The following is a 23,481-nucleotide window of genomic DNA, read 5'->3' on the forward strand; positions in this document are numbered from 1 at the left end:
TCTGTTTGCAAGTCGCCTTCAGAGGCTGACACAGTGACGTTTAATGTGCATGGATAGGTTTAGCTTTAAAAGAGAATTCACTTTTATTTTTCTCCTGAAACCCTAAGTGTGAAGTGACCTTACTGCTCAGCAGTCTCCAGCTGCCTCCCTGCTAGAGAAGAGGGATGTTTCCTCGGCGCTGGTGGAGAAGAGGGGCTGTTCCCTCAGCAGATCCCAGCTCAGTCCGTCCAGAGCAGCGGCACGGGTGAGCGCCGGGGACTAGGCGGCAACGCAACGACGCATTTCACAGGTAAAAGTGGAGCGACACAGGGCGCCTTTCATCCAGGCATTCTTTTGGACTCAGGGGTCGTTGTTGGTTGTGGCTTTTTCTTTATTTCTTTTTATTTTTTTGTGATTTCTATTTTTTTGACAACACATGCGGCAGCTGTGGAGGCGAGCTGCTGCTGCTGCTGTGAGGCAGTAGACAGCGGCTGAGAGTCGCATCTGCTCTGCCCTCAACATTTCCAGCGCTCCCTCAACTTGATCCAGCTGCCTCGGCGCTCTGTCTGCCTCCTCTGGTGGAATAGGAGGTTCGGGACAAACGGCCGGGCCACCTCGAGGATATGGCATTAGAAGGTGAAGGAGTGGGAGGATGGAGCTCCTTATTTATTTATTTATTTTTTTAACTTGGAGCGTCTGCGGTGGCGGCTGCCACAGTTTGCGGACGCGCTCCTATCAGCTGAAGGTTAAAGACTGCTCACGGAGCTAGTCCGGCTAGCGTTAGCCGCGCTATGTGCCGTTCTGCGCGCGTGCTGGGGGAACAGAGGCCAAACTCCGTCCAAATTACGCAGTTTTTAATGTCCTAGCACGCGCGCGGACATTTCCATCGCCCGGAGCACTAATTAAAGACTTGAGCGAAAACGCTGCAGGCCATGGCTGGTGCTCGGGAGGCATCCCGCGTTACTCCAAACAACTGTCACTTATATGCAATTGTAACTTGTAGAATTGCTTTTTCTCTAATTTCGCCCTGCTGGTATCCCCTTCCTAGTGATTAGCCCGACTTACAAAACGGAGCTACCATTAGATGACAGCATAGTGGATCGCCGAAATCAGCCAAGGAGTTCCACTCATCCATGTAAGGTCTCAAGTCATGTTATAACGTCTACTCGTGTGTTGCTCACATGACTAAACCCCAAACAAGCTGAATTTTCTTCTCTGTAAAACTGCGCGTTTCTGGGCTAGGCTAGTAATGCTACGGCACACAGTAATCTGCACCAGAACCAGAGGGGCTAGCAGCATCCTGCCGAGCCCGTCAATCATTTTCTGAGAACAGCACGGTGACAGCACTCGGGTCCGGTAACGCGTGTAGCTCTCGGTGCCCGTCGTACGTACGATGAGCGCCAAATTGCGACGGAAGCCAGGCGCAATGAGCCTCTGACAAATGGTCTGTCAAGTTTAGGTGGCTTTGATGTTTGCTTGTTGTCACTTTGTCACACCTGCAGCGTGTTTGCATGATGGTGGCTGCCGCTGCTGCTTGACCTCTCTTCTCCTTCCCACCGTGCAGGCTTCCTGCACGCACTGCCTTATAACCTCCGCAGAAACGCGCTGTCAAAACAGCCACCCTGCTGTCACTTTGACTGGGAAATAACACGATTTGGGGTCCACTGTTTGATGTTGATCTTAAATGTTTTTCATTGAGTAAATCCATTAAATAGCCCACAAGGCTAGATAAGTATAAAACACTGGCCTGTGTTTTGCCTCTTAACCATACATCTTAAATTATGTCACAGTGTTTGCGATGGCTCTGCCGCTTTAATTTTAGAATGGCTTTCACATAAATTCCTCCTGTCACTTAGAGACCTCTAGGGGCCAGATTGCCAAGACTGTTTTACCTGACCAGTCCAAGTTCAGGATTTTGTTACAGTTTAGTTATTACGGTGCATTTATCGCACCGATCGCTCATATTTAAGCTGACCTGACTTCAGCTGTCAAACTGCTAATTAACATTATGCAGGGGTGATCTGTTCTTTTTTGCCAAGGTCTTTCTTAGGTCAGTGAGTTTCCATCGAAAGCTGTTAGTAAATGTCAGCAAAAGACATTTCCTGGACCTCAGAGTGTGTCAGGATTTGTAGATAAGAAGCCAAAACACTGCAAAAAAAAAGAAAGAAAAGGCTGCGTGCGTGGGTGCATGAGTGTTATGTGGTAGGTCTTTTGCACATCCTTGAGATTTGAGATGGTGTGGGAACGCGAGGCTTTTATAGATGCCCTGAGGAGGGTGTGTGTATGTGTGTGTGGAATGGAGGGGTGGGGGGGTGGGGGGGGATAGGGAGTGCATTAAGAAGGCAAGCAGCTCATTAATTCCCTCCAGCAGTGAGAGGAAAGGTTTGGTCAGCAAAACTGGAAGGAGCCCTCCACAGCTATGAAGTGAGTCGTAGCAGTTCAACTCTCAGGACTGATCCAAACTTCTCTTTCAGTAATCTTGTCTGTATGTATGTGTGCGTCTGTAAGTGTGTGTGTGATTGTTTGTGGTGTCGTTAACAGTAGCAAGTTCTGCCCTCTCTCTCTCAGTCGGTCTCCAGCGTCCTTTATAGGCCAAGAAAATTATTGTTTCTTTTTTTTTCTGCTATTGGGTGGCTGCAGCTGAAGCCTTTGAAAGCCATCTAATGTTTGCCCGGCTACAGGGATCCCCTCTGAGGTCTCGCCTGATGTCACATGTGATGTCAGAGCAGAGGTGACGCAGGCGGGAGGGGAAGGAGGCTGGTGGATGAAGCCTGCATGAAACATGTGAAAGCTATACTGACATCTGCCAGCACGCCTCTCAGAGCGAGAATCAGAGGCATGAAATGATCTGGAAAGCGCACTCTCTCTCTCTCTCTCTCTCTCTCTCTCTATATATATATATATATATATATATATATAGAGAGAGAGAGAGAAGTATTGCTAAGTTCTGGCTGCTAGCCGGTGAATGCCCATATGTTTGGCAGATGGCCTGAGATTGTGTCTGCTTTGTGATTTCTCTGTGTCAGTTTTATGCCAATGAAGCCCTTGAGATAACCCTGACTGTTCATTTTCATGTGTTTACATAGCAGTTTTCCACATTTACCAGTGACAGCACTCCTGTTTCCGTTTGTGTGGGAGAGCCTTTTTCATCCCACCTGTGATGTGCATCACAGTCACCTGTCAACACAATTCTATCAGCTGTCTTAAAATGTGACACGCACGCAATGTGCTTAAACTTTCCTGATGATTCTGTTTATGCAGGACTGCTCGCTACCTCTCCCTCTGTGATGCTGAGCAGGAGCCATGCACAGTCCACATCTGATTAGCAGAAAGCCAGAGCATGCTAACCCTTTGATCACTGTGTTGCTGGCTGATAAACCAAACCACTGTCATCTCTAGCAAGCTCCGGACATTGACAGACACTAATTACCATGAAGCCAGTTTGGCAAGGCTTAGAATGAGTATGAGTTGGGAATAGCTCAGTGCAGGTGAAGCCTGCTGTGTAGCCTTCTGGATTAACGTGCATAAAATCCTTATTTTTTCCTCTTCTTTCCTCACATATGAAATTATGAGCATTTCCTGACTCTGGCATGGATCTCCCTTTGCATACCACTGTTGGATGCGTTCAGACGAGGAGAATCTCGTGATGTCAAATCACTGCATTTGAGCTGAACTGCGCTAAGCCTCACTGCACAATGGAAAATGAGTCCGCTGACATAATAACCGTCACATCACCAGCGCCTTTCGACTTGCCTCGTACATTAATGAGCCATCAGCTGTGCTGTTCTTGTGCCTGAGCCAGTGTTGTTGAACGTTGTCTTTGGGTTGAACAAATGTTTGGCTGGACTACTTCTTGACCGTCTGAAATGAATCAGAACCATACCACCGATGCGTTGGAATATGGTGGAGCAAAAACACCACCCTCCCCCTGGTCCTCCCTCCTTTCTCCCAACCTCCTACTCCCCTTCTCCATCCCATCCTGCCTTTGATTTTTCTGCCAGCGGAGTTTGACTGTAATAAGTTTTGGAGCGCGGCAATGCAGCAGGAATATCTTAGCGGTCCACATGCTATTGTCTGCGAGCTGCCATTCACAAAAGCAAAAACAACTGTTGCCATGGGATATGCTAAACAAAATAATGCTAGTGGTTGGGGGTTTTTTTTGTGCTTTTTTTGGCAAAACCTTTCCTTTGTGAGATAATTGACTTGGGGTAAACACACCCAGTAGTGCTGTGCGAGACTGCAATCCAATACCAACTAAATACAGGGCCGGTATTGCATGATGCCGATACTGATACTTTTAACTTCTAAAGGCATCTTAAGTAGGGGAGAACAGTGTGTCATGACCTATGACATGAATCATCATCAGTTTGGAAATTCTAAACACGTTTTAATGACCAATAAATGTATTTTCCGAAATAGTGTTCTTTTGGAGACCCGGAATGTAAATGTGCCTGTCTCTAAAGCACACTGGACCAACCTCTGTTCTTTAAATCTGCTATAAGCTATAAACAAAATAGACATGACAACACACTGGGATTCAGACATTTTTCATAGTTTGAGTTCTATTTTTGTTTTCCATAAAAATAATTAATTTAGAAGAATTTAAGTGGGCGAGTACTGAAGTTAGCGAATAGAAACAAAGTATCATGCTCGTGTTAATCCGATACCCATACCAGCGCTGATATTGATACTATCGATAATTGGATGGCTCCGCCCACCTCTAGCACCCAGCCTGTTGCTACCCTCTCTGTTAGGAGGGTGTACATTGTGGAAAGAGCACATGGGTTGCAATGTCGTGAAGAGCTCTTGTTTTGTAATAATCTTCTTGCTTTCAAGCATTTCTTTACTTGTTCATTTTTAGCTGTAATTTTTCTTCTTTTTTTGCAGAAGATAATAATTGCCCTAAACTCTAGTGGCTGCTGAGCCCAGTGGGATTTTCCCAAAGGATAGCAAGTGCCCAGAGGGCACGTAGCTCCCCGGATAATATGCCCACACTTCATGTTGCTGAGTTACACTCCTACCTGATGTGGGGAACATTGTGGGTCACTGTGGGTAAAATATGGCCTCAGGCTCGTTTGGGCTGTTTATTCCTCCGGCCTCAGCCCAAAAAATAAAACGCCTCCAAACTTCTTTCCCTGGGACAAACAGGAGCCTGCCGAGCGCCTGATTGGAAACACTTGCGACACTGCTGGCTCTGCTCCGTCCGTCCACCCCCCCTCACACACACACTCACACTCAACGCACTTCCTCAGGAAGAGAGACGGCCCCTCCGCTGGACATGGTGATGTCACATAGATAAACAATCTGCACGGCGTTGCTGTTTGCCGAATGTGTTCGGCCGTCATCTCTGAGAAGCCCCTGTGCATGCACACTCCTAACAGATGCAGCCCAAACACTTGCCAAAAACACACCCACACGGGTCAGTTGTTATAGTTCCAAGGAGACTGGGAACAATGTGCTGGAGAGGTGCGGCTCTTGTGGAATATTTTAGGAAGCGGGCTTATCGTCTTTTTTGGTTCCAGGCCCTGGTGTTTGAGATTTCTTTTGTTGTGGTGCCTTTATGCTGGAGCCTGTTAAATCCAGATTTGTTTTTGTCTGTAGTGCTTCATTTTAAACAGGAATGTGCTATTTTAACACATCTGTGTTAACTTTAATCACTGTTACTCAGTGGGTTTTGAGCACAATGTGAAAAGTCTTCTGTTTTTCTACTTCAGACTTCAACTGCAAACTGTCTGTAAAGTTTATTTTTTTTAGATTGAATTATTCTGCTAATTTTTACCGTGCTAGGTTTGTAATCCGTGCATCCCGGGGTGCTTAGTCACACCCTCTAACGCTGCAGTTCTGTGCACCTCAAGGCCTGATTTAGGTCTCCGTCCTGCATTGTGTGCCCTCTCTTCTTCCCTCCCCGCCCCATCTTAGCTAGGCCATGAATAAGGAGCTGACACCAAACTGTCAACCTGCAAGCCGTCATGCCCCTGCAGTCCGCCCCAATGTAGCCACCACACACTCAACTAAAAGAATAATGCTCCTACCTGTTTTCAATAACAGTGTACAGTTGTGGTCAGAAGTTTACACCCTCTCATCATAGAAATTCTTTACAGTGATGAGTATAATTTGGTCTTTTAATGATTTCTTTGAACTGGGTGGAATGATTGTTTATCGTGCATCTTTAATGACTTTAAAAATCAAGAAATAGATGAACAAGTTAGAATTTGCACCTTGACCAGGCACTTTTGGCGACCATCAGCATGCTTCTGGGATTATTTTGCCTGGATATTTGCCCCTTTTCTGGGCAGAATTGGTATAGTTCATTTAAATTACTTTGCTTTCTTGGCATGAACCTAAGTGAAGTCCACAAATTTTTAATAAGGTTGAAGTCGGACTTTGGGAAGGCTCTTCCAGAAGCTTAATGTTAGCCTCCTTTATCCTTTCCAAAACCAGTTTTCGTGTGTTTTGGGGATCATTGTCTTATTGGAAGACTTAGTTGTGAATACGTTTCAATTGTCTAGTTGTTGATTTGAAGTGAAGTATTTGGAATTAGTCTTTCTTCATTATTCCATCCAATCTGTGCAATGTACCACTACAACTGGCAGCAAAACAGCCCCAGAGCATGATTCTTCCCCCACCAAGCTTGACAGTTGGTTCATTGATCTCACTTTTGAAAGCCTCACCGATATACTTCCAAACATACCTCTCGTCTTTGTGGCCAAATAGCTCAATCTTCGTCTCGTTTGACCATAAAAGTTTTCTCTATAAGGCATTTGGCTTGACCATTTGTGGCAGCTGCAAAATTGAGTTGAGCATGAAAGGTTTGGTTTTCGAGCAGCGGTTTCTTTCTTAGTCAGCACGCTCTCATGTAAAACTTATTTTACTGTGGCTGCTGTTTTCTACTTAAAGGCAAGCTTGAGCTGTAGTGCTTTTCTGCATTGTTTCTGAACATCCCAACCATTCCTCTCATCTGATGTTGACAGTATAGCGCCTGGAAAAGTGGTGAGACATCCAAATAACTGGTACTTATGTACAATTGTTTGAACCGATGGTCTCTGAATCAGTAGTTGTTTAATAATGGCTCCAACAAACCTTTGATGGACTTTCCCATTGTTGACTGAGTCAATCCAATCCAGCCTCACTGGTCAATCCATTTAGTGCTGGCAAAAAGAGAAACTACCAGTTGTAGTTGATCATAATCACCAATGAGACGTGAACAAGCCTTGGACTTGACATTGTAGAACCTTCAGCACCACTGCTTTTTGTGTGAGTCAGCGTTTGTGTATGTTTGAGCCTGTATTTATAATTTTGACCCTGCGAATGAGAGATAATCAAAAATAAATTCAAATTTGTTCACACACACAATTCTTATTTATAAAAGTCATTAAAGATGTATACTACACAATAATTCCACCCTGGAAAAATAACGTTTCAAATAAATGTTCAGTGCATGTGAACTTCTGACACCAACTGTATGTTAATTGACCTCTTCTATCATTCACAAAAGATGCTACAGTAGTAGTTTATAGTATGAGGGGTGGTATGAGAATGCCAGTCCCTATATGTTTCCACTTGTTTTTAGCTTACTTTAGCAGCACATGTTATCCATAAACTATATCATTAATTTTCTCTCTGTGAGTGAGCCATGCCATTAAAAATACAGCCGATCAGCCCTTTTTTCTAGTTGCCAAATCCGAGAGGCTGCAACACCAATGTCTTTTTCACATAAGAAGGCATTGTGGTGAAACACAATGTTGTTGTGTTTTGGGGGGTTGAAAGCTGCCCATTGTTGCATACCAGTTCTCAAATCCAAGGTTTTATTTGACATAAAATCAGTAATTCCATTGCGTAACAGAATTAGTGGCATTTAAACAGAGCCCATCATGGGAGGGAAGGAAGGAGCAGGGCTGGTGACACGGTGGGGTGGGGTGGGACGGTTAGAGGGACTGAATGAATGCAGCTTACTTTACAGTAGGAAATCCTCACTTTTACTGAGGATGCAGATAATCTTCATTTAGCGCTGACACCGAGAGCCTCAGATTGAGGATTAAGATAGATTAGTGAGCATATGGATGTTGAGTTAAGCTTGGTTGATATGCAGATATCATAGCAAAAAATGAATGATCATATTAGCCCTTGGCCTAAGGCTTTAATTAATTAAGCCTTTGCCTGGTTGGAGGGATAGGCTTGAGCTGCAGGAAGGAAAGGGTACTGATACCAATCAGATTGCGGATTCTGATACGGGCCTTTGCAAGGCTGCGGGGAGGCATGGTGGTTATTCTTAATTTAAAGCACAGAAGAAAAGGCCCATCACATGAGTGACAAGCTGTCATAAATATTAACATCTTAGCGTGCATTTTACTGGCATTTATGTGATTTTTCTGCAACAGCTGTACCAAGCTTAAGTTGAATTAAAGTTCTAGGTCCACATTGCTCGCTTGAAAGCAAATGAAGCAAACTGCCAGCCCGTTTTCACTGACCTTGCTCACAAGTAGCTAAAACTCCAAACCCAGCTCCTTCTTGAGAAGATTACCCTAAAACACAAATGGAAAGAGTTAAAGTCAATAAAAGTAATAACTGGGTAAGAGCCAAGAGTCAATCCTCCAAAACTAACAGGTTTAAGGTTTTAAATGAAAAATATAATCGTATTAGGGGGCCAGACATACAAAGAAAGCAGCATTTCACGGTCTTGGATCCTGTTAATCACCTAGTAGGCTCTCCTACAGTTCAGGTACAAGAAGGAGGGAGAAGGGGTGGTGACGCTGTCCTCTGAGTCAGGACTCCTTTTATAGAAGGATTTTTTTTTAATCTCTTTGTGACGATCATGGCTGAACAAATTCTATGGAGCAAAACAAATGCTAATGTGTTTGCAGCTGAATACATTTCGGCAAGGCTGCATTGCTGTCTATTTCAGAAGCGAAAACAAGCAATTTGGCTCTGCCGTTTAACAATCATAAAGTGATTGGCTCTTAAAACCGTCTGAACGGCGTTTGATTCTGGCAACGAGTCACACGGCGCTGTTCCTGTATGCCATTTCTTATTAAGGACAGCCAGGTTGTTGGCAGTCTGTTCCAGCAGAAAGTATTGAATGAGTGGGCCGCAGCAGCATCTGTCCTGTTGACAAGGCAGCAAACATGACTTCATCAAGGGCATTACATCACGAGCAGATGCACACTGGGTATCATCATTTCAGTTCTTCATCAGCCCATCATACTGATACAGTGATTGCTGGGCAGAAAGCAATTCTTAAAACGTTAAATCCAACCTTCCCCTGGGGGTCCCCGCACTGCTGCCTGTTTAGAAGGTTGCAGAGAATGGTACTTCTATGGGGGAGCTCGTCTAGCTAGCCTAAAGTGGATGTAGCACTGCAGTTCCTTACTGGGTTGCTTCCTTACTGGTTTTTAGCAAAAATGTTGTGCATCATTAGCGTCTGCTTATTTGTTATACTTAGGAGGGATGCTTCTGTTGTGAAATTTTGGGCTGATGTTGATATTTAAAATAAAAATTTGGCCTACAGCTGATACCAGTATTTTTTCTGTTTGCGTATTACCTGGTTACCCGGTTACAAGTATATGGAGACTTTTTATTCAGGGTGTATCAGAAAGAATCACTCGCTCACTCGGCAGAGAAGCTGGCGGTAAATTTTAAAATACAAAGCTGAATATAAAGTTTTCCATGCAAACATGTCTGGAGTCATTGCAGGTTGGTATGCTACCTACCTGCAAACACGTGAAACTCACGAATCTGCTTTTTCTAATGGTACGTGTTTCAAAGCTCTTTGAAGATTGATTAGACTTTTTGATACACACTGTTTTGAGGCTGTCCCATTTGTAATTTACCCATACAGCCAGGGGTTTTTCAGTTTGGCCTTACAGTTGTGATGCTCATACCGAGTAAACGTGGGGTAATGTGGGCTATCGACATACTGCACCGTCTATAAGGCTTACTGCGTGGTGCGTAGCTCTGCACAGGGTAGGAGAGAGGACAGTAACAGAGAGATATACTGGAGTTTATTTAACATTTACAGCATGAAGACAGATTAATTTAAGTAATTTATATATACCAGCAACAGAGCACTGAATCCCAATGAACCTTGATGAACATGTAGCAGTGAGTAAGTCACATTAAGTAGTGCACATAAGTTGGTGTCATGTCATAACAATTCCCTGTGTTTTTTTAATTTCCCTGCTTAATTTTTTTCTATAACAATTGAACTAATAAGATAGATTAAGTTGTAGCTTTTCTCTAAAAACAGCACACTTTTGTGCTTGATGGATTTGAATTTCCTTTGCCAGGATAATCATAGACTGAAAATCTGACATCATATGAAATTCTAATGATTTTTGTACAGAGCTTAGGAGTACACAAACGACTACTCCCAACTAGGAAATTTATTTAGGGCACATGTCTAAAAGCATGTCCTCTTCTTCTAGAACCAGAAAATACTTTTGAGATGACAGGGGAGAGAAAAGATGCGGAGGCGGGCAGAGAGAGAGAGAGGAATACAATCCCCTAGTTGCTTCATTGATGCAAAACATGAAGCAGCGGAAGGGGCTGCTAACAGCTACCTTACAGTGACTGTATGGAAGTCTGCAGGGAGCCTACTGTAAACAGTGATATTTTGCATTTTCACTGCAGCGCCAGCAGCCCCCTGAAACTCCTCTTCCCACTGAGGAACATGCGACTGCGGCTTGTTTTTAAGGGTGTTCGTGTAGCCCCGGTTCACCATCAGTTCTGGAGCATTGACGGTTCGGTGCTGATGATGTCTGAGTGAAATGAAAAGAGGGTTGTTGCTAGGAGGGACCGGAGAAGATAGGTGGGAGGGAATGGCTGTTGGGAAGGCGGCTGGGCTGGGTTTCGTCATGGCGACTCAGAATTTGGGGTCATTTTCTTTTTCTTCATTTTGTGCCTTCAAATGTTCACAAAGCTCGGGAACCCTAACAAAAACTGGACACGGGTGGCGGGGATAATGGTTTTATCGTCACCTTCTTTTTTTCTGTCTTCCTTCTGGTGTCTTCATGCCGTCCCCCTCTCTCTCTCTTTTTTCCCAGTGATGGCCTCAGCTGCGCAGCTGTGCCGGTGATCCCGCCGCTGCACGTAGGGAAGAAGCAGAAACGCCTTGACAACCGACCTACCTTCCTCTCTCTCAGAAAAAAAAGCAGAGAGAGGAAAAACGAAACCACACCAGCATTAACAAATGCGACCATGTACAGCGTGGAGGACCTCCTCATCTCTCATGGATATAAGCTGCCCAAGCATGCCACGTCCTCCACCCCTACCCCTACCCCAGCCCCTGCTCCCTCATCCCACCAACCCCGTTCAACCTCACCACCATCCTACAGCAAGCACCATGAAATACTAGAGAACAGGTCTGGCCCCAGGACAGTAAATGGCTATGAAAGAGGGCCCGTAGTGGCCTATGGGAATGGTGGCGGAACCAGGCAGCCCCAAGCATACGATGCTGGGGGCTGTCCCAACAACAACGAGTCCAGGGATAGGAGCCTGCCGAGACGGGATGGCGAGAACCGGTGCCAAACTGACACTCACTCCTTGGGAGAGTCGCTGACCTCAGACAGTGGGTAAGCTACAGACCCGTGATGTGCTGCTGTCTAGATGTCTTTCTGCATGCCCTGAACTGATTCTTTTTGTCCTGACTGTTTATCATTTGATGTTGTGGTTTCCTTGGATGAGATTTCTAAAATGACGTAAGTCATCAAAGAGTTTTGCACAGGGATTTTGCAGTACATATTCAATGGAACTAACACCGCTGCCGGTTTTTCCCCTGTGTGTAACTTCATCTCATTTCATCTCTATTTCCCTCTTGCCTCCTCTTTCCAATCAAGTCTTGGGTGAGGGGAGGAGGGATAATGTGTGCTGGAGTCTAATCTGCCACATGGGGCCTTGGAGTTGTAATCAAAACAGCTTTTGGCCAAACCTATGTGCCCCATTTGAGCATGCCCAGTCTTACGCACACACTTAGGTTGCCAGGCTTGTCAGAATACCCCCTTCTGTATGCCAGGTTGTACATATCAAGTATACTTTACTGGCTTCCTCTTGTTTTAAAGGCATTAAACCTGCTTACATAATGCATATCTCATCAATTATAAAGTATTCATATAGTTTTTTTTAATATGTATATGGATCATAGGCTATATTTAGCTTAGTCTGGAGTAGTTATGCAAGTGAAACCCTCTCGGGTAAGGTCTGTTAAACCTATGATATTTCCGGAGATATCGCCAGGCTGCAGCCAGCCCGTTTTTTCCCCTGAAAACAGGATTGTTTAGTTTGCCTATTTACACCAGTTCTGGGGGTTAGTGTGCTGTAACTGAGACAAAGTCAATACAGCTGTTCCCTTGTCCACACAATTAGACAGGCTTGTCAGATCTCTTCCCCAACCCCCTTTTTCCTTACATTTTGCTTGGATGATTCCCCATAATCCTTTTTAGCCAGCAGTCAGTGACGGAGCATCTCGAAATAGTCAAATGACCTTGAATAATGTCAGCAGTTGTGTTTGTGGCATTTTTCTTTGTTTTTCATTTTTGGTGTTATTCTTTGAGATGAGTAATCCGCATTTTCATGTCGCTGCTCTGCCAGTGCTATCAGAGCATTCTGCTGGGAATGAGGGAATCGCAAAGACATATGTTCTGCGATTTCAGTCCGTTGTTTGCTCATCCCTCTTTTCTTCCTCCTCATGCAAATCTGTTTTGCCTGGCAGCTTTGGTTTAGATAAGGAACGGGCCTTTATTGGCACTTCCACTCAGCAGTGCTACTTAGACCAAATTAGCCTAATGATGTTAACTCATCTTACACAAGATGCCCTCAAATTTAGCAGACTGCCACGGCTAGTCTCCCCTCCCCTCCTTCTCTTTCAAGCCAACGTCTGTGACCAGTGATGATCACGGATGGAAATGTCAAGGACGCTCGGCGGCCTCGGCCTCGAGGGGGACTACACATGCGCTTGCGTCTTGTTTACATTGTCAGTCAGTCTGTCACTCCACAAATAGGCTGAAACAATCCCGCTGCATGTAGGGACCAAATGCGGCTTGTTGTCTGTTGGGTCTGTCATCAAACATCTTCACAGAGATACAGCAGAAGCCGTCGTTGCATTTAGACCGTGCCCATTGTCTTAGATTAAGGACTAATGAGCAGTGCTGTAGAAAGACTGTCAGTGAAACATCCTCGACATTTTGATCTGCTTCGGAGGACGTCCGGGACTAACAGCCACAGCTTGTCATTGTGTAACATCTTCATTATGCCCCATAGAAAATCACAATTACCAAACACTCCATTATTACTCATAGTCATTTGTCTCCATCTAGTGGGAAATGTGCTCCTTTTTTTTAAATTGAATCTCTTCAAATTGTGAATAAAAATTTGCTACTTATATCACTTATATTTTACTTTTTAGTGCCCAGCTTTACTGAGATTTATTCAGTGCGTATGTCATGCAGTATTGCATTGGCCTACCTCTAAATCAACTATAACGATAAGGATCATGAAGAGAGCCTTACCCTATAACTAAACTACTTCATCTACAGCCAGATATTGGGGAGACACTTTCTTTAAAGGAGGGAAGAAAAAGAGTTAAAATCTTGGTTACCTAGTACCTAAATATTGGACTAGTTTTTCTATAAATAATATATATGATCTTAGCTAAAGCCAGTGTGAGGTTTTTCCCTACATAACACCCTCTACCTTTAAAACACCTCTCATTAAGACTACTAACTATAGCATTTTAAATATTTTTAATGAATAAAAAAGTTTTAACATCATTAGCTTTGGCTTCACTGCAGGTTCTCCAGCGTTGGCAGTTTAAACAGGAAGTAGTCTCTGGTGTTCAGAAGTATCTCCTGTTTTCTTATCTAAACAATTTCACTGACAGATAAGGGAATTTTATGAATTTCATAGAACTTCTATTTCTATTCTTCATCTGTTATTTCTGTCCCAGTTCTTCATCCAGTTTCATCTTTATTGTGCTATGGGTTGTTTCTTCTTCGACAAGCATTTCACTTGAAGCATATGGATGCCTTTGTGTGTTTCGTCACAGGTTTTGTGATAGCACCAGAGGTCCTCAGTCTCAGTCCAAAGATGTGTCCTACTGGCGGAGGAGAGGCCAGGACTTCACTGTGCTGCTGGATTATGCTGACTTCCGAGATCCCCATGGAGGGGGACCAGGGAGCTACAGCAGACCAGACAGGCCTCAACAAGCAAGAGGCCAAGAGCTCTCTGCCGAGGAGCGTCAGAGGGCAGCTCAGGAGAGGCAGCGATGGGCGGCCCAAGCCCAAGCTCAGGCCCACGCTCAGGCCCAAGTCCAGGCCCAAGCCCAGGCTCAGGCCCGATCCAGAGACAGGGAGGCTGCTCTCCATCAGTGGAGGATGGCGACTGAGAGGAAATGCCAGAGCCTGGGGACAGATGAGTGGCGTCCAGCTGTGAACTTTGGCAGCCAGCTGTCACAAAGTGAGGGCGAGCGCTGGACACAGGAGCAACAACGGCTCCATGCCAGGACACCAGAGGGGATGGTAGTCCACCCGAGGACCAAAGCCAAATCCCAGTCCCTGCCCAGGATGCTACAGCCTGAAAGTCTGCAGTTTGTGGAAATACCTTCATCTGGTCAGGACCTGTACAGACGGGTCAATGGCCACCCATTCTTACACCATGATCTTTACAGAGCACCGCGCTGGCCAGAGAATGGCAGGCCAGCTAGCGCTAACCAGCTCTCAATGACACCAAAGCCCCGCTTCACCCGACCCCCCAGACCTCCCTCTTATGAGATGCACCAGCAGATCAGGGGAAGCTGTGAGGTGTTGTCTGGCAGAGACTCAACCATTCCCCAGTCCAGGGACAGAACGCCAATTCCCATATCAAGACCAGGTGACCTCCAACTGGACTATTTTGCACAGGACTCTGGACCTCCAGGATACATCCCTCCCCCATCATATAAAAGAGCTCCTATAATGGGAGGAGGGCGGCGGGGATATGGTGAAATTGCTGTTGACTACAGGTATGGACATGATAAGAAGCTTTAATGTTCCCTACTGTAATGTTCCCCGCTGTAAAGTACCCTACAGCAGAAGACAAGCATGACGAAATGTGTCGATAATTTTTGTAAGAAAAAAAATGTCAGAAGGAAATATCTGATACCACTTCCTATACATATTTTTCTTTAGTAGGACATGCATTTTATGCATAGACTAAAAGCAGGTAGCCACTCTAACGTCATTTGTTGGTTAGGGAAGCCCAAATATGAAGCCTTCAACTGATAATTTTTACTGTCACAAACTTGGGGTCATAAAATTAGACTTGTCACATGAGAGTTGTATCTTACTGAGAAACTGAGCAATCATTAGCTAACAACTTGTCAATTACAAGTCGTTAGCCAATGAGCATATTCCAATTTAAACTTGTCTGTGACTCCAATGGGGACCATAATTTACAAAATGAGTGTTATAATATGTTTAATAAGACTTGAAACAAGCAACCAAAAACTCATTAAGTCTTTACTGAGGTCATAAATCAAGGGCGCTAAGGGTTGTTTCTGTTTCATACACTTGTATCACTTTTCACACCCAGAAGATAATTCCATCTTTTTTATTTCTGTCAAAAGGCTCAATTTCTGTCCTTTTGGTGGTACTTGGTAAATATTAAATAAATTTACCTTGTGATGCATAATTCTGACCTGCTATACAAAAGCTGGAGCAAAGCTATGTAGTAATAGTTTAGTAATTATTCACAAATTAATATTGAAGCCAGTAGGTTGTTTTTTTTTATGTTCATCTCCGTATTGGTTAACTTTGTTGTTTTAACTCGTAGGTACAGAGGAGAGATGTACCAGCACATTCAAGTTGCTCCAGATGGGTCTCACTGGTTCACCAGACATCCAGTAGGTCCGTGGGCTGATCCCCAGAGAGAGAGGAGCCAGAAGCAACTTTACCCTGTGTATACTACCCAAGAGCACCCTGGTGGAGGGGTCCAGTATATCCCCTTTGATGATCCCCGTATCCGCCATATTTCCTCAGCCCTGGGTGGCAACTCCTTGACGGATGCTGATAAGATTCGCCACATTCGTAACGAGCTTCCCAGCGTCACCGTGTCGGAACCTGCACCCGACGACAGTGCCTTTTTGCCCCCGCCATTGGGGCCTTTCATCGCTGCCAAATTGGCCGATGACGGTAACCAGACATCTTCTAGCGACTTTGACAATGACAATAAGAGGTGGCACAGCAATTTGCACAAACAGACCGTCGATAACTTCCCAGCACCTGACCAAAACTGCAACAACAGATATCCTAAAAACCATCGCCCTCCTCCTTCGCCCTCTTCAGCCTTCCAAACCCCGTTAACAAGATCTTCTTCTCGTCAGGGCTCCAGCTCAGACCAGGTCTTTGCTGAAACCATCACCCAAGTGAAGAAAATTGCCCCAGATTCAGGGCCAGAAAACAATAGGAATACCAAGAGAAGAGTGAGTGAGACCATCTTCTGCCTTGTGTCTGTCCCTGTTCATACACCGACTAACATTAACAAAGACTTTGGAGCTGATCAGAACAACAATGAGACAATACCGAGCTTGACCGTCACCAACACTGAGACATTCGCTGTAGGCCTCAAAGAGAGCCCCAATATTAGGAGCAAGTCTGTGAACGAGATGCCTATTAAATCCCATTATTCTCGCTTTCACACCAGCAGCACATCCTCAATGAGGAATTACAAGAGAGCTCCTTTAAGGAAGGAGATAATAGATGCCTGGACACTTCAAGCCAATGAAGATAAAGAGTTGTGCTATGCTGGGTCTTGGCCTGGAAACCAGTACCGTAATCAGGAAACTCAGACCGGCTCACCTTTGACAGTGGTAAAAAGTCCAGAACCCCAGAGCCCTCCGGGTGGGCAGGGACCTGTTCAGTCTGCCTCAAATACAACCACGGATATTGGCGTGGTGACAGACAACAGCTCCTCTTATGGCTATCCGATGGCAGGCCAGAAGAACCTTCATCTCTCCAGCAACAGCGCTTTTTCCCGCCTCAGCCTGAGCCCAACAGAACCGCTATCCCTTCAGCCCGCGCAGCAAGACCTGTCCTCTCCACCCAAGGTTCAAAATCAGGGAGACGAGCAGCCATCATCTCCGAGAAAAAACAGCACCCCAGAGACTGCAGAGCAAGTCGTCTTTGGTCAGTTTCTCCTAAAGCCAGTGAACCGACGACCCTGTGATGTTATTGGTGAACTGGAGAGCATCAATAAGGAAATGGAAGACACAATCAGCAAGAGGCCCATTGTGGCTCAGTGCATTGATGATCTTGATGGGATGAATAAGAGTTTAGCTCGGTTTAATGCAGGAGCACACTTTATTGCTGGTCCAGAACCAGGCAGGGAAGCAATCAGTCTTCCACCATTGCACAATATAAAGCCCAACAGTACAAAAGTCAGATCAAAGTCATTGGCATCTACTGCTGACCTAGAGTCCATGAGTATGAGGAGGTTTTTTTCCAGATCACAGGCCAACAACATACCAGCTACTAATGATCATTCAGTTCACACAAACTCAAACTGCAGAGACAACTTGTCCTCGCTACCCCCTCACAATGAGTCTAACCGCCACTATAGACAGGATATCCCAGTCCCTCAAGAGTCTTTATTGAAAGATGTGGGGTTAACTGTGTACACTGAAACTCCCGGTGGTCCCGGGGAGCCAGTGCAGCGCTCACTCTCAGTCCCCTCACCGCTGGATCAGAAAGATTTTACTCAGTCGATGGAGCCCTCCTGGGACACGAGGACAGCAATTCTTAAATATAGGTGTAGCCCTGAGCACAACTCAAATAATGAACTTGAAACCGAGGGGAATGCAAAAAGAAAGGCTGAATCAAACAATGTTCCACCATTAAGGGGAGACGTGAATTTAACCATCTGCAGGACCAGGAGTGAAAGCAGCAAATCACCCCAGAAAGACAGTTCACCACATATCACAAGGTTGACCAGGGAGGTTTCTTTTGTGTTTGAGGATGATGATGGCGATGTGAGATATGCCATGTCGGAGCCACTGACCTACAAGAATGAGTCAACAATAGCAGATAAGCACCTAGAGAACTTATTGATTCAAGAGAAAGCCAATGCTTTACGTGCAGAGGATCTCAGCAACCTGTACGAGGTCAAATGCGCAAAAGGAATCCCGGAAAATGAGTCCATCGAACAGAGGGCGGCGCGGATCCTGGGTATAGCCGTTCCAGTGGAAGCTTTAGGCGTGGCTGACAGGCAGTCTGATGACAGCCAGGATGATGCAGAAGCTACTGCAGCTGAGGAACGACAAAGCCCAACTGATGACACACAGCAAGTGAAACGAGAGTGTGAGCAAGTGAAAGAGGAGTCCTTGGTTGTCCGAGGTACAGATCAAGAAGAGTTCAAAGAGACACCATCAGGTATGGATAAACAAGTACAAGAAGAAGATAACAGGCAACAGCACAGCAATGATCACAGTGATGGCAGAGACAATGACGATACAGAGACTCAATTAGTATTAGACCTGCCCGAATTCCCACCAAGTAAGCTTCCCCTGTCTCTGCCCATCAGCCCCGATGAGAAGCTGTCCTTGAGCATTTGCAGTTGGGAGAAAAAGGGGCGAGGTGGAGCATGCAAACTAATCGAATCCCTGCAAGATAAGCTGAACTCTACCGCGGTTTCATCTGCTACTTGTATGGACAGGTCAACAGCAGACAGAATGGCCCGTCTGAAAGAACTGGACTCTGTGTCTCGAATAAGACGCCTTAGTCTCAAAGACATCAGGTCTGGTGAAGAAGAGTACTCGCAAGAGATAAATGAAGACAGAGAGGAATGTGAAGTTCAGGAGAAGACAAAAGAAGACGTAGTCGAGCAACAATTAGAAAAGGAGGAGAACGAAATGGCAAGAGAAGGAAAAGAGGAGAAAAACCCAAGTGAGCATGATAAGTTGGAAGTTTCTGAAGAAGACTGCAGATCAAATGAAGTGAATGAAGGGGTGTGTAAGGAAGAGCTGAGACAGGAAGACGAGGTTGAAGGGATTAATGTTGAGACTGTGGTAACAGCAGACCATGAAGGAAGTAAAGAAGTAGAAACTGATGTTAAAAAGGAAGAGCCAGAAGAAGAAGTGGTTTTGAAAATTGTGGAGGAAGACAATGAAAACTCTAAAGATAAGGTGGAAGACGAACTGAATGCAGCAGGGGTCAGCAGAGCGGAGACAACTCAAGATACCGGCGGGCGAAAGTTACCCAAACCAAAGCAGCGCACTAGGCTCCAGAAGCCTCCTCTGCTTCCTAAACCTCGCAGTGTTCCCAAGAGAGAAATAACGCTGCCACTTAACTACAGCGTTGGGACCTGTGGCCCCTCAGATATGGAGGATGAGGAAATGCTCTCCATTTCAGGTGGGTTCAAGTCAGTGGCTAGATTCAACCTTTTCCTATGCCTATTTTCCCTCCTGAATAAAGCACCCTCAGTGTACTATACACATGTGATTATTAACCATTTACAAGTACATACACTGCTGATTATGTTACTGTTAATGGCTGGGGGAAAGATTTAGAAGAGAAGCTTTATAACCATTAAATATCTGTTAAGATGCAGTTAAGCACATCGAGAGTGTAGCCAGGAGTGCATGTGAGTTCACAGAAAGACATAAGTTTGCACCGTTATGTTAAGACTGTTTTTTATATTTGAACAAAGTCAGGCTAGTTGTTTCCTGTAAGATGTTTTATAGCTATAGCTTTATACTTTGTGTATCTCATATCTCACTATAACGCTTACAGCATGTTTTACATACATAGAAACATCGAGCTTTGCTATAGCTAACCTGCCTTGGAAAGAACTAGCCTACTAACATAAGTCATTAGGGAGGCTTTGTAGACCCTGCGATGTAGCCTGACATAGCCATAAATGACATTGTTGCTGTCATCTATGCTTGTTTGGGTTTAATATGTGTTAATTGTCATGTGTTCGTGTCCCAGTGTTTTATATGCAGTGCCAGCCTGTAGAAACAAATAAAATGCTAGGTCATTTTCCTCCCGTGGGTCCCGCTCTTTGTTGTGGTCAGTGTTTTGTTTTTTCATTGCAAACAAATCTCCCCTCAAGAATTTCCTAACATTACAAGTTCTTATATTGATGCTATGATTATTCTTCCTCATATTGAGACGATGTAATTGTTGTTGGTCTCTGGCCGATACATTTAAAAAGTAGACAGAAATAAACAGGAGGAATCAATGAACAGGCCAATTACAGTAGTTGCAGGATGCACCGACCCAACACGCAGTTACGTTTCTACAGAGATCGGTTACGCCGTAAGTCACGGCGTAGATTTCCTCCTGAAGCATAAATCTGCAGCAAGTTCTTGGCCCACAACAATCATCAAGCATGGCTGTTATTATTTTGTCAGTGACACCTACAAAATTTCACAAGTGTCTTGCGTAGTTCCAATTACCGTACTCCTCTTTAGGAAATCGTGAATAAATGTGTTTGTTACAGTCGCACTATAACAGTCCCAAAATGTCAAACTATTCCTATAAGGTCCACTGAGGTGAGAGCAAATAATACCGATATGTCTTGTTTTCGGTGGCGTTGTCTCATCTTTTCTTCCTTCTCTTTTCTCATCAGACTCTTACGACCCCAGTCAAGTGGAGAGGGTGTAACCTCTGACCACTGCCTTCACCACTGTGGAAATCAGTCTTTGTCAAGTTAACAGCTTTTTCCAGCAACAAAGGCTTTCATCTCACCTCTTGGCTCAGTCAGCTGTGACCCCTCCAGTAATGTCACACATGACTTCTCACAGAACTGACTGTCCCGGTGCTGCAAGAGTTTCTTTCTTTCTTTCTTTTTTTTTTACAGCCAAATAAAGGCACTGCTGGGTGCCAACTCTCCAGGCCTTTTTCAGTCTCGTCATTGTCATCCTTCCACTCTCTCCACCTCTCAGCTAGTTTATTTGCTCGAGCAAGAGGACTTCCTCCTTTTGAAGTTGTCTTATTTTGCTTTTGGAGGAATACATGTCATTATTCCCGTCTGCACTCGGGGCTTTCTCAGCAAGCTCTGGTGTTGAAATATGAATGTAAAAGTGCTTCTGCTCAACAAACAAACAAAAGAAATGTAACAGAAAAAAACATACAGACACACGTGAAGGCGACAGTATTGCATTACAATCAGTATTAACCTAACCAAATGTAAATAAGAAAGAGTTATAAGATTTTATTAAGAATATTAAAAAAAATAACAACAATTTAAGACATTTAATTGCTGAAGAAATGTATATTTTCTTATGTATGTTATGAAAGAGTAGATTTTTGGGGGGATTGTAGTGTTTGGGTGTATTACCGGTAAGGAAAGCCCTTGCTCTTTATTCTTATATTTGTGTGATAGAGAATGTACCGAGAGAGGATTGCATAGAGAAACACTGTGGTCCTTGAATAGCTTCACTCAGAGCAATACAGTTGTCACACGCTGGGGTGTTTGTGAAATGATTTCAGAAGCAAGTCTCTATTTCAAGGCACTGATCTCATTTGCTTTAAAGGCTCTACCTTTTGGTACAAGCGTTAGATTTGCACAGCTGAGATTATTGGCTTTATGTTACCTATGAGCACCTGATAATCTCTGCAAATGCTCAGAGATTATACTGGGAGGGATTCGCTTTTCACACCCTCCCCGCTCGAGTCTCAGCATCAGCAGTCGAGACATGTACCGGGACTGTCTTTCGTTAATCCTCATGTTGTTCCTAAAGAAATCTCAACACATATATTTTTTCCTGGAATTTGTGGAGTCTTTGCTGTTTTTGCTCACACCCTACCTTATGTGTGACTTCAGAAGTGCTTTTTTTTGCAGGAAATGATAGATGTAGCTATGTAGCAGTGTGCCTGGTACACGCTGTCTTTGTGGAGAACTTTTTCTGTGTGCTTATTTAAACTGGACATGAGCAAATCCATTTTATTTTAAATGAGATTGGAGACGTATGAAGGTGTTTTGGCAATAATAATGATTTTAAGCCAGAAACGCTTAATATCGATGCTGTACAGAACATTGATGTTGGAATACTAATCACAGTATCTGTACATGTTCAATAATTTAACACTGACATATCAATGCTTTGTAAGTTGTGGGCATAACTGGCAATTTGGTTCAGACTCACGTCACTTATGGGGTAGCAATACAAGAAATTTAAACACAAACCAAACCAAACTTTGTGCTATGCATTGGACATCAACACTCACTGGGTTTAATGGCAAAATTCCAAGCTAAAACTGTAACTCCTGGTTTGCTTGTATGACCCTGTCACTCTTTGATCCAGTTGTATTTGGGATCTGGTTTTAGACTTTCTCGGATGTGGCTCTGACCCTGAATTCATCGGCAGGGCATTAAAAACAAGGTTTTGTCTTTGTTGTGTTAAAACAACCCAGTACCCGTACCTCTGTGTTCCAGGTAATGTGTTATCTGGTCATTCCTGTAGGTCTTTTTGTACGGCGAGTTCTTTGTAACATAATCTAGACTATTGGTGCACATCTTGCTTTGATATTTTCTATTTTCATACAGAGGTATGTACAGCTTCTTTTGTATGCGCTGCATCTTTTTTTCCCCTCCTCTTTTTTTGTGCATGTAATGCGTAAGAAGTCACAGAGAGAAAGTGTATTTGCATATAATTGCATTTGGTACAATATAGTCTATCCAATAAACAACTGTTATATTTCATATAATGTATATTTTATTTTCAAAAGTTAAGCTACATATTTAAAAAGAACAAGGTATTTTTAGATTATTGTGAAAAGGGAACTGTTTTTGAAGGCACAGTATTTGTCTATATTTGCTATGATCATTAAGAATGATCAGAAATACAGACAAGTTTGTGCTGTTGTACAGTACTGCAGACTGTTCATAAATAAAAGTCTTTGCATGAAACATTTTGCTTCTGGTTGTTTGCATTGTGTTAATGTAATGAAATATCCGTCAAGAAGCAAGCCAGTGGTGCTGTGCCATACTGCTAATTTCAATGTGATACCAAGTAAATACGGGGCTAGTGATACCAACACCTTTAACCTATAAAAGGCAGCTTATGTAAGGGAGAGCAGTGTGTCAGGACTTATGAGATGAATCATCATCAATTTGCTAATTCTGAACATGTTTTAAATCACTGTGACTTTTACTTTCCATAATTATTAGTTCAACACAAAACACAGCTTTCAGCTTTTTATGGATTTAAAAATGAAATCTTTGGAGACCTGGTATGTAAATGTGCCTGTCTCTAAAGCACTCTAAAGCGCTCAAATTCTGCTGTTTAAATGTGCTTTAGGCTTTTATAACTAAAATATATACGGTTAAAATAAATACGGTGGCACGGTGGTTAGCACTGTTGCTGCACCGCAAGAAGGTCCTGAATTCTATTCCACCATCAGGCCGGGGTCTTTCTGTGTGGAGTTTGCATGTTCTCCCCGGGTACTCTGGCTTCCTCCCACAGTCCAAAGACATGCAGTTAGTGGGGATGGGTTAATTGATTAATCTAAATTGCCCATAGGTGTGAATCTGTGA

At 44.0% G+C, this 23,481-nt stretch overlaps 1 protein-coding gene across 2 annotated transcripts; it reads left to right on the forward strand.

Moving 5' to 3' along the window:
• The first annotated feature begins 17 nt into the window (after positions 1-17).
• Positions 18-22,854, forward strand: jcada (junctional cadherin 5 associated a). Of its 2 annotated transcripts, none has more exons than XM_085286279.1 (5): positions 18-289; positions 11,019-11,546; positions 14,015-14,968; positions 15,778-19,349; positions 20,572-22,854. In XM_085286279.1, exons 2-5 carry the CDS (start codon positions 11,173-11,175, stop codon positions 20,604-20,606), a joined length of 4,935 nt encoding a protein of 1,644 aa, XP_085142405.1. In that variant the 5' UTR covers positions 18-289; positions 11,019-11,172; the 3' UTR covers positions 20,607-22,854. The 2 variants fall into 2 exon arrangements, with proteins under 2 accessions (XP_085142405.1, XP_085142406.1); XM_085286280.1 differs by lacking the exon at positions 18-289 and adding an exon at positions 641-1,114.
• Positions 22,855-23,481: the final 627 nt, after the last annotated feature.

This window comes from Mchenga conophoros, linkage group LG9 (genome assembly GCF_057382185.1).
Source record: "Mchenga conophoros isolate Kocher_MC1m ecotype Shallow Benthic linkage group LG9, M_conophoros_male_GT1.1, whole genome shotgun sequence".
Taxonomy (NCBI): domain Eukaryota; kingdom Metazoa; phylum Chordata; class Actinopteri; order Cichliformes; family Cichlidae; genus Mchenga; species Mchenga conophoros.

What these genes read in the sequence shown, in the direction of transcription:
- jcada (XM_085286279.1), top strand. Translation starts at nt 11,173, where the DNA reads ATGTACAGCGTGGAGGACCTCCTCATCTCTCATGGATATAAGCTGCCC. An exon ending in TCGCTGACCTCAGACAGTGG is followed by an intron (nt 11,547 to 14,014) that starts GTAAGCTACAGA and finishes GTTTCGTCACAG; the next exon opens with GTTTTGTGATAGCACCAGAG. An exon ending in GGAAATGCTCTCCATTTCAG is followed by an intron (nt 19,350 to 20,571) that starts GTGGGTTCAAGT and finishes TTTTCTCATCAG; the next exon opens with ACTCTTACGACCCCAGTCAA.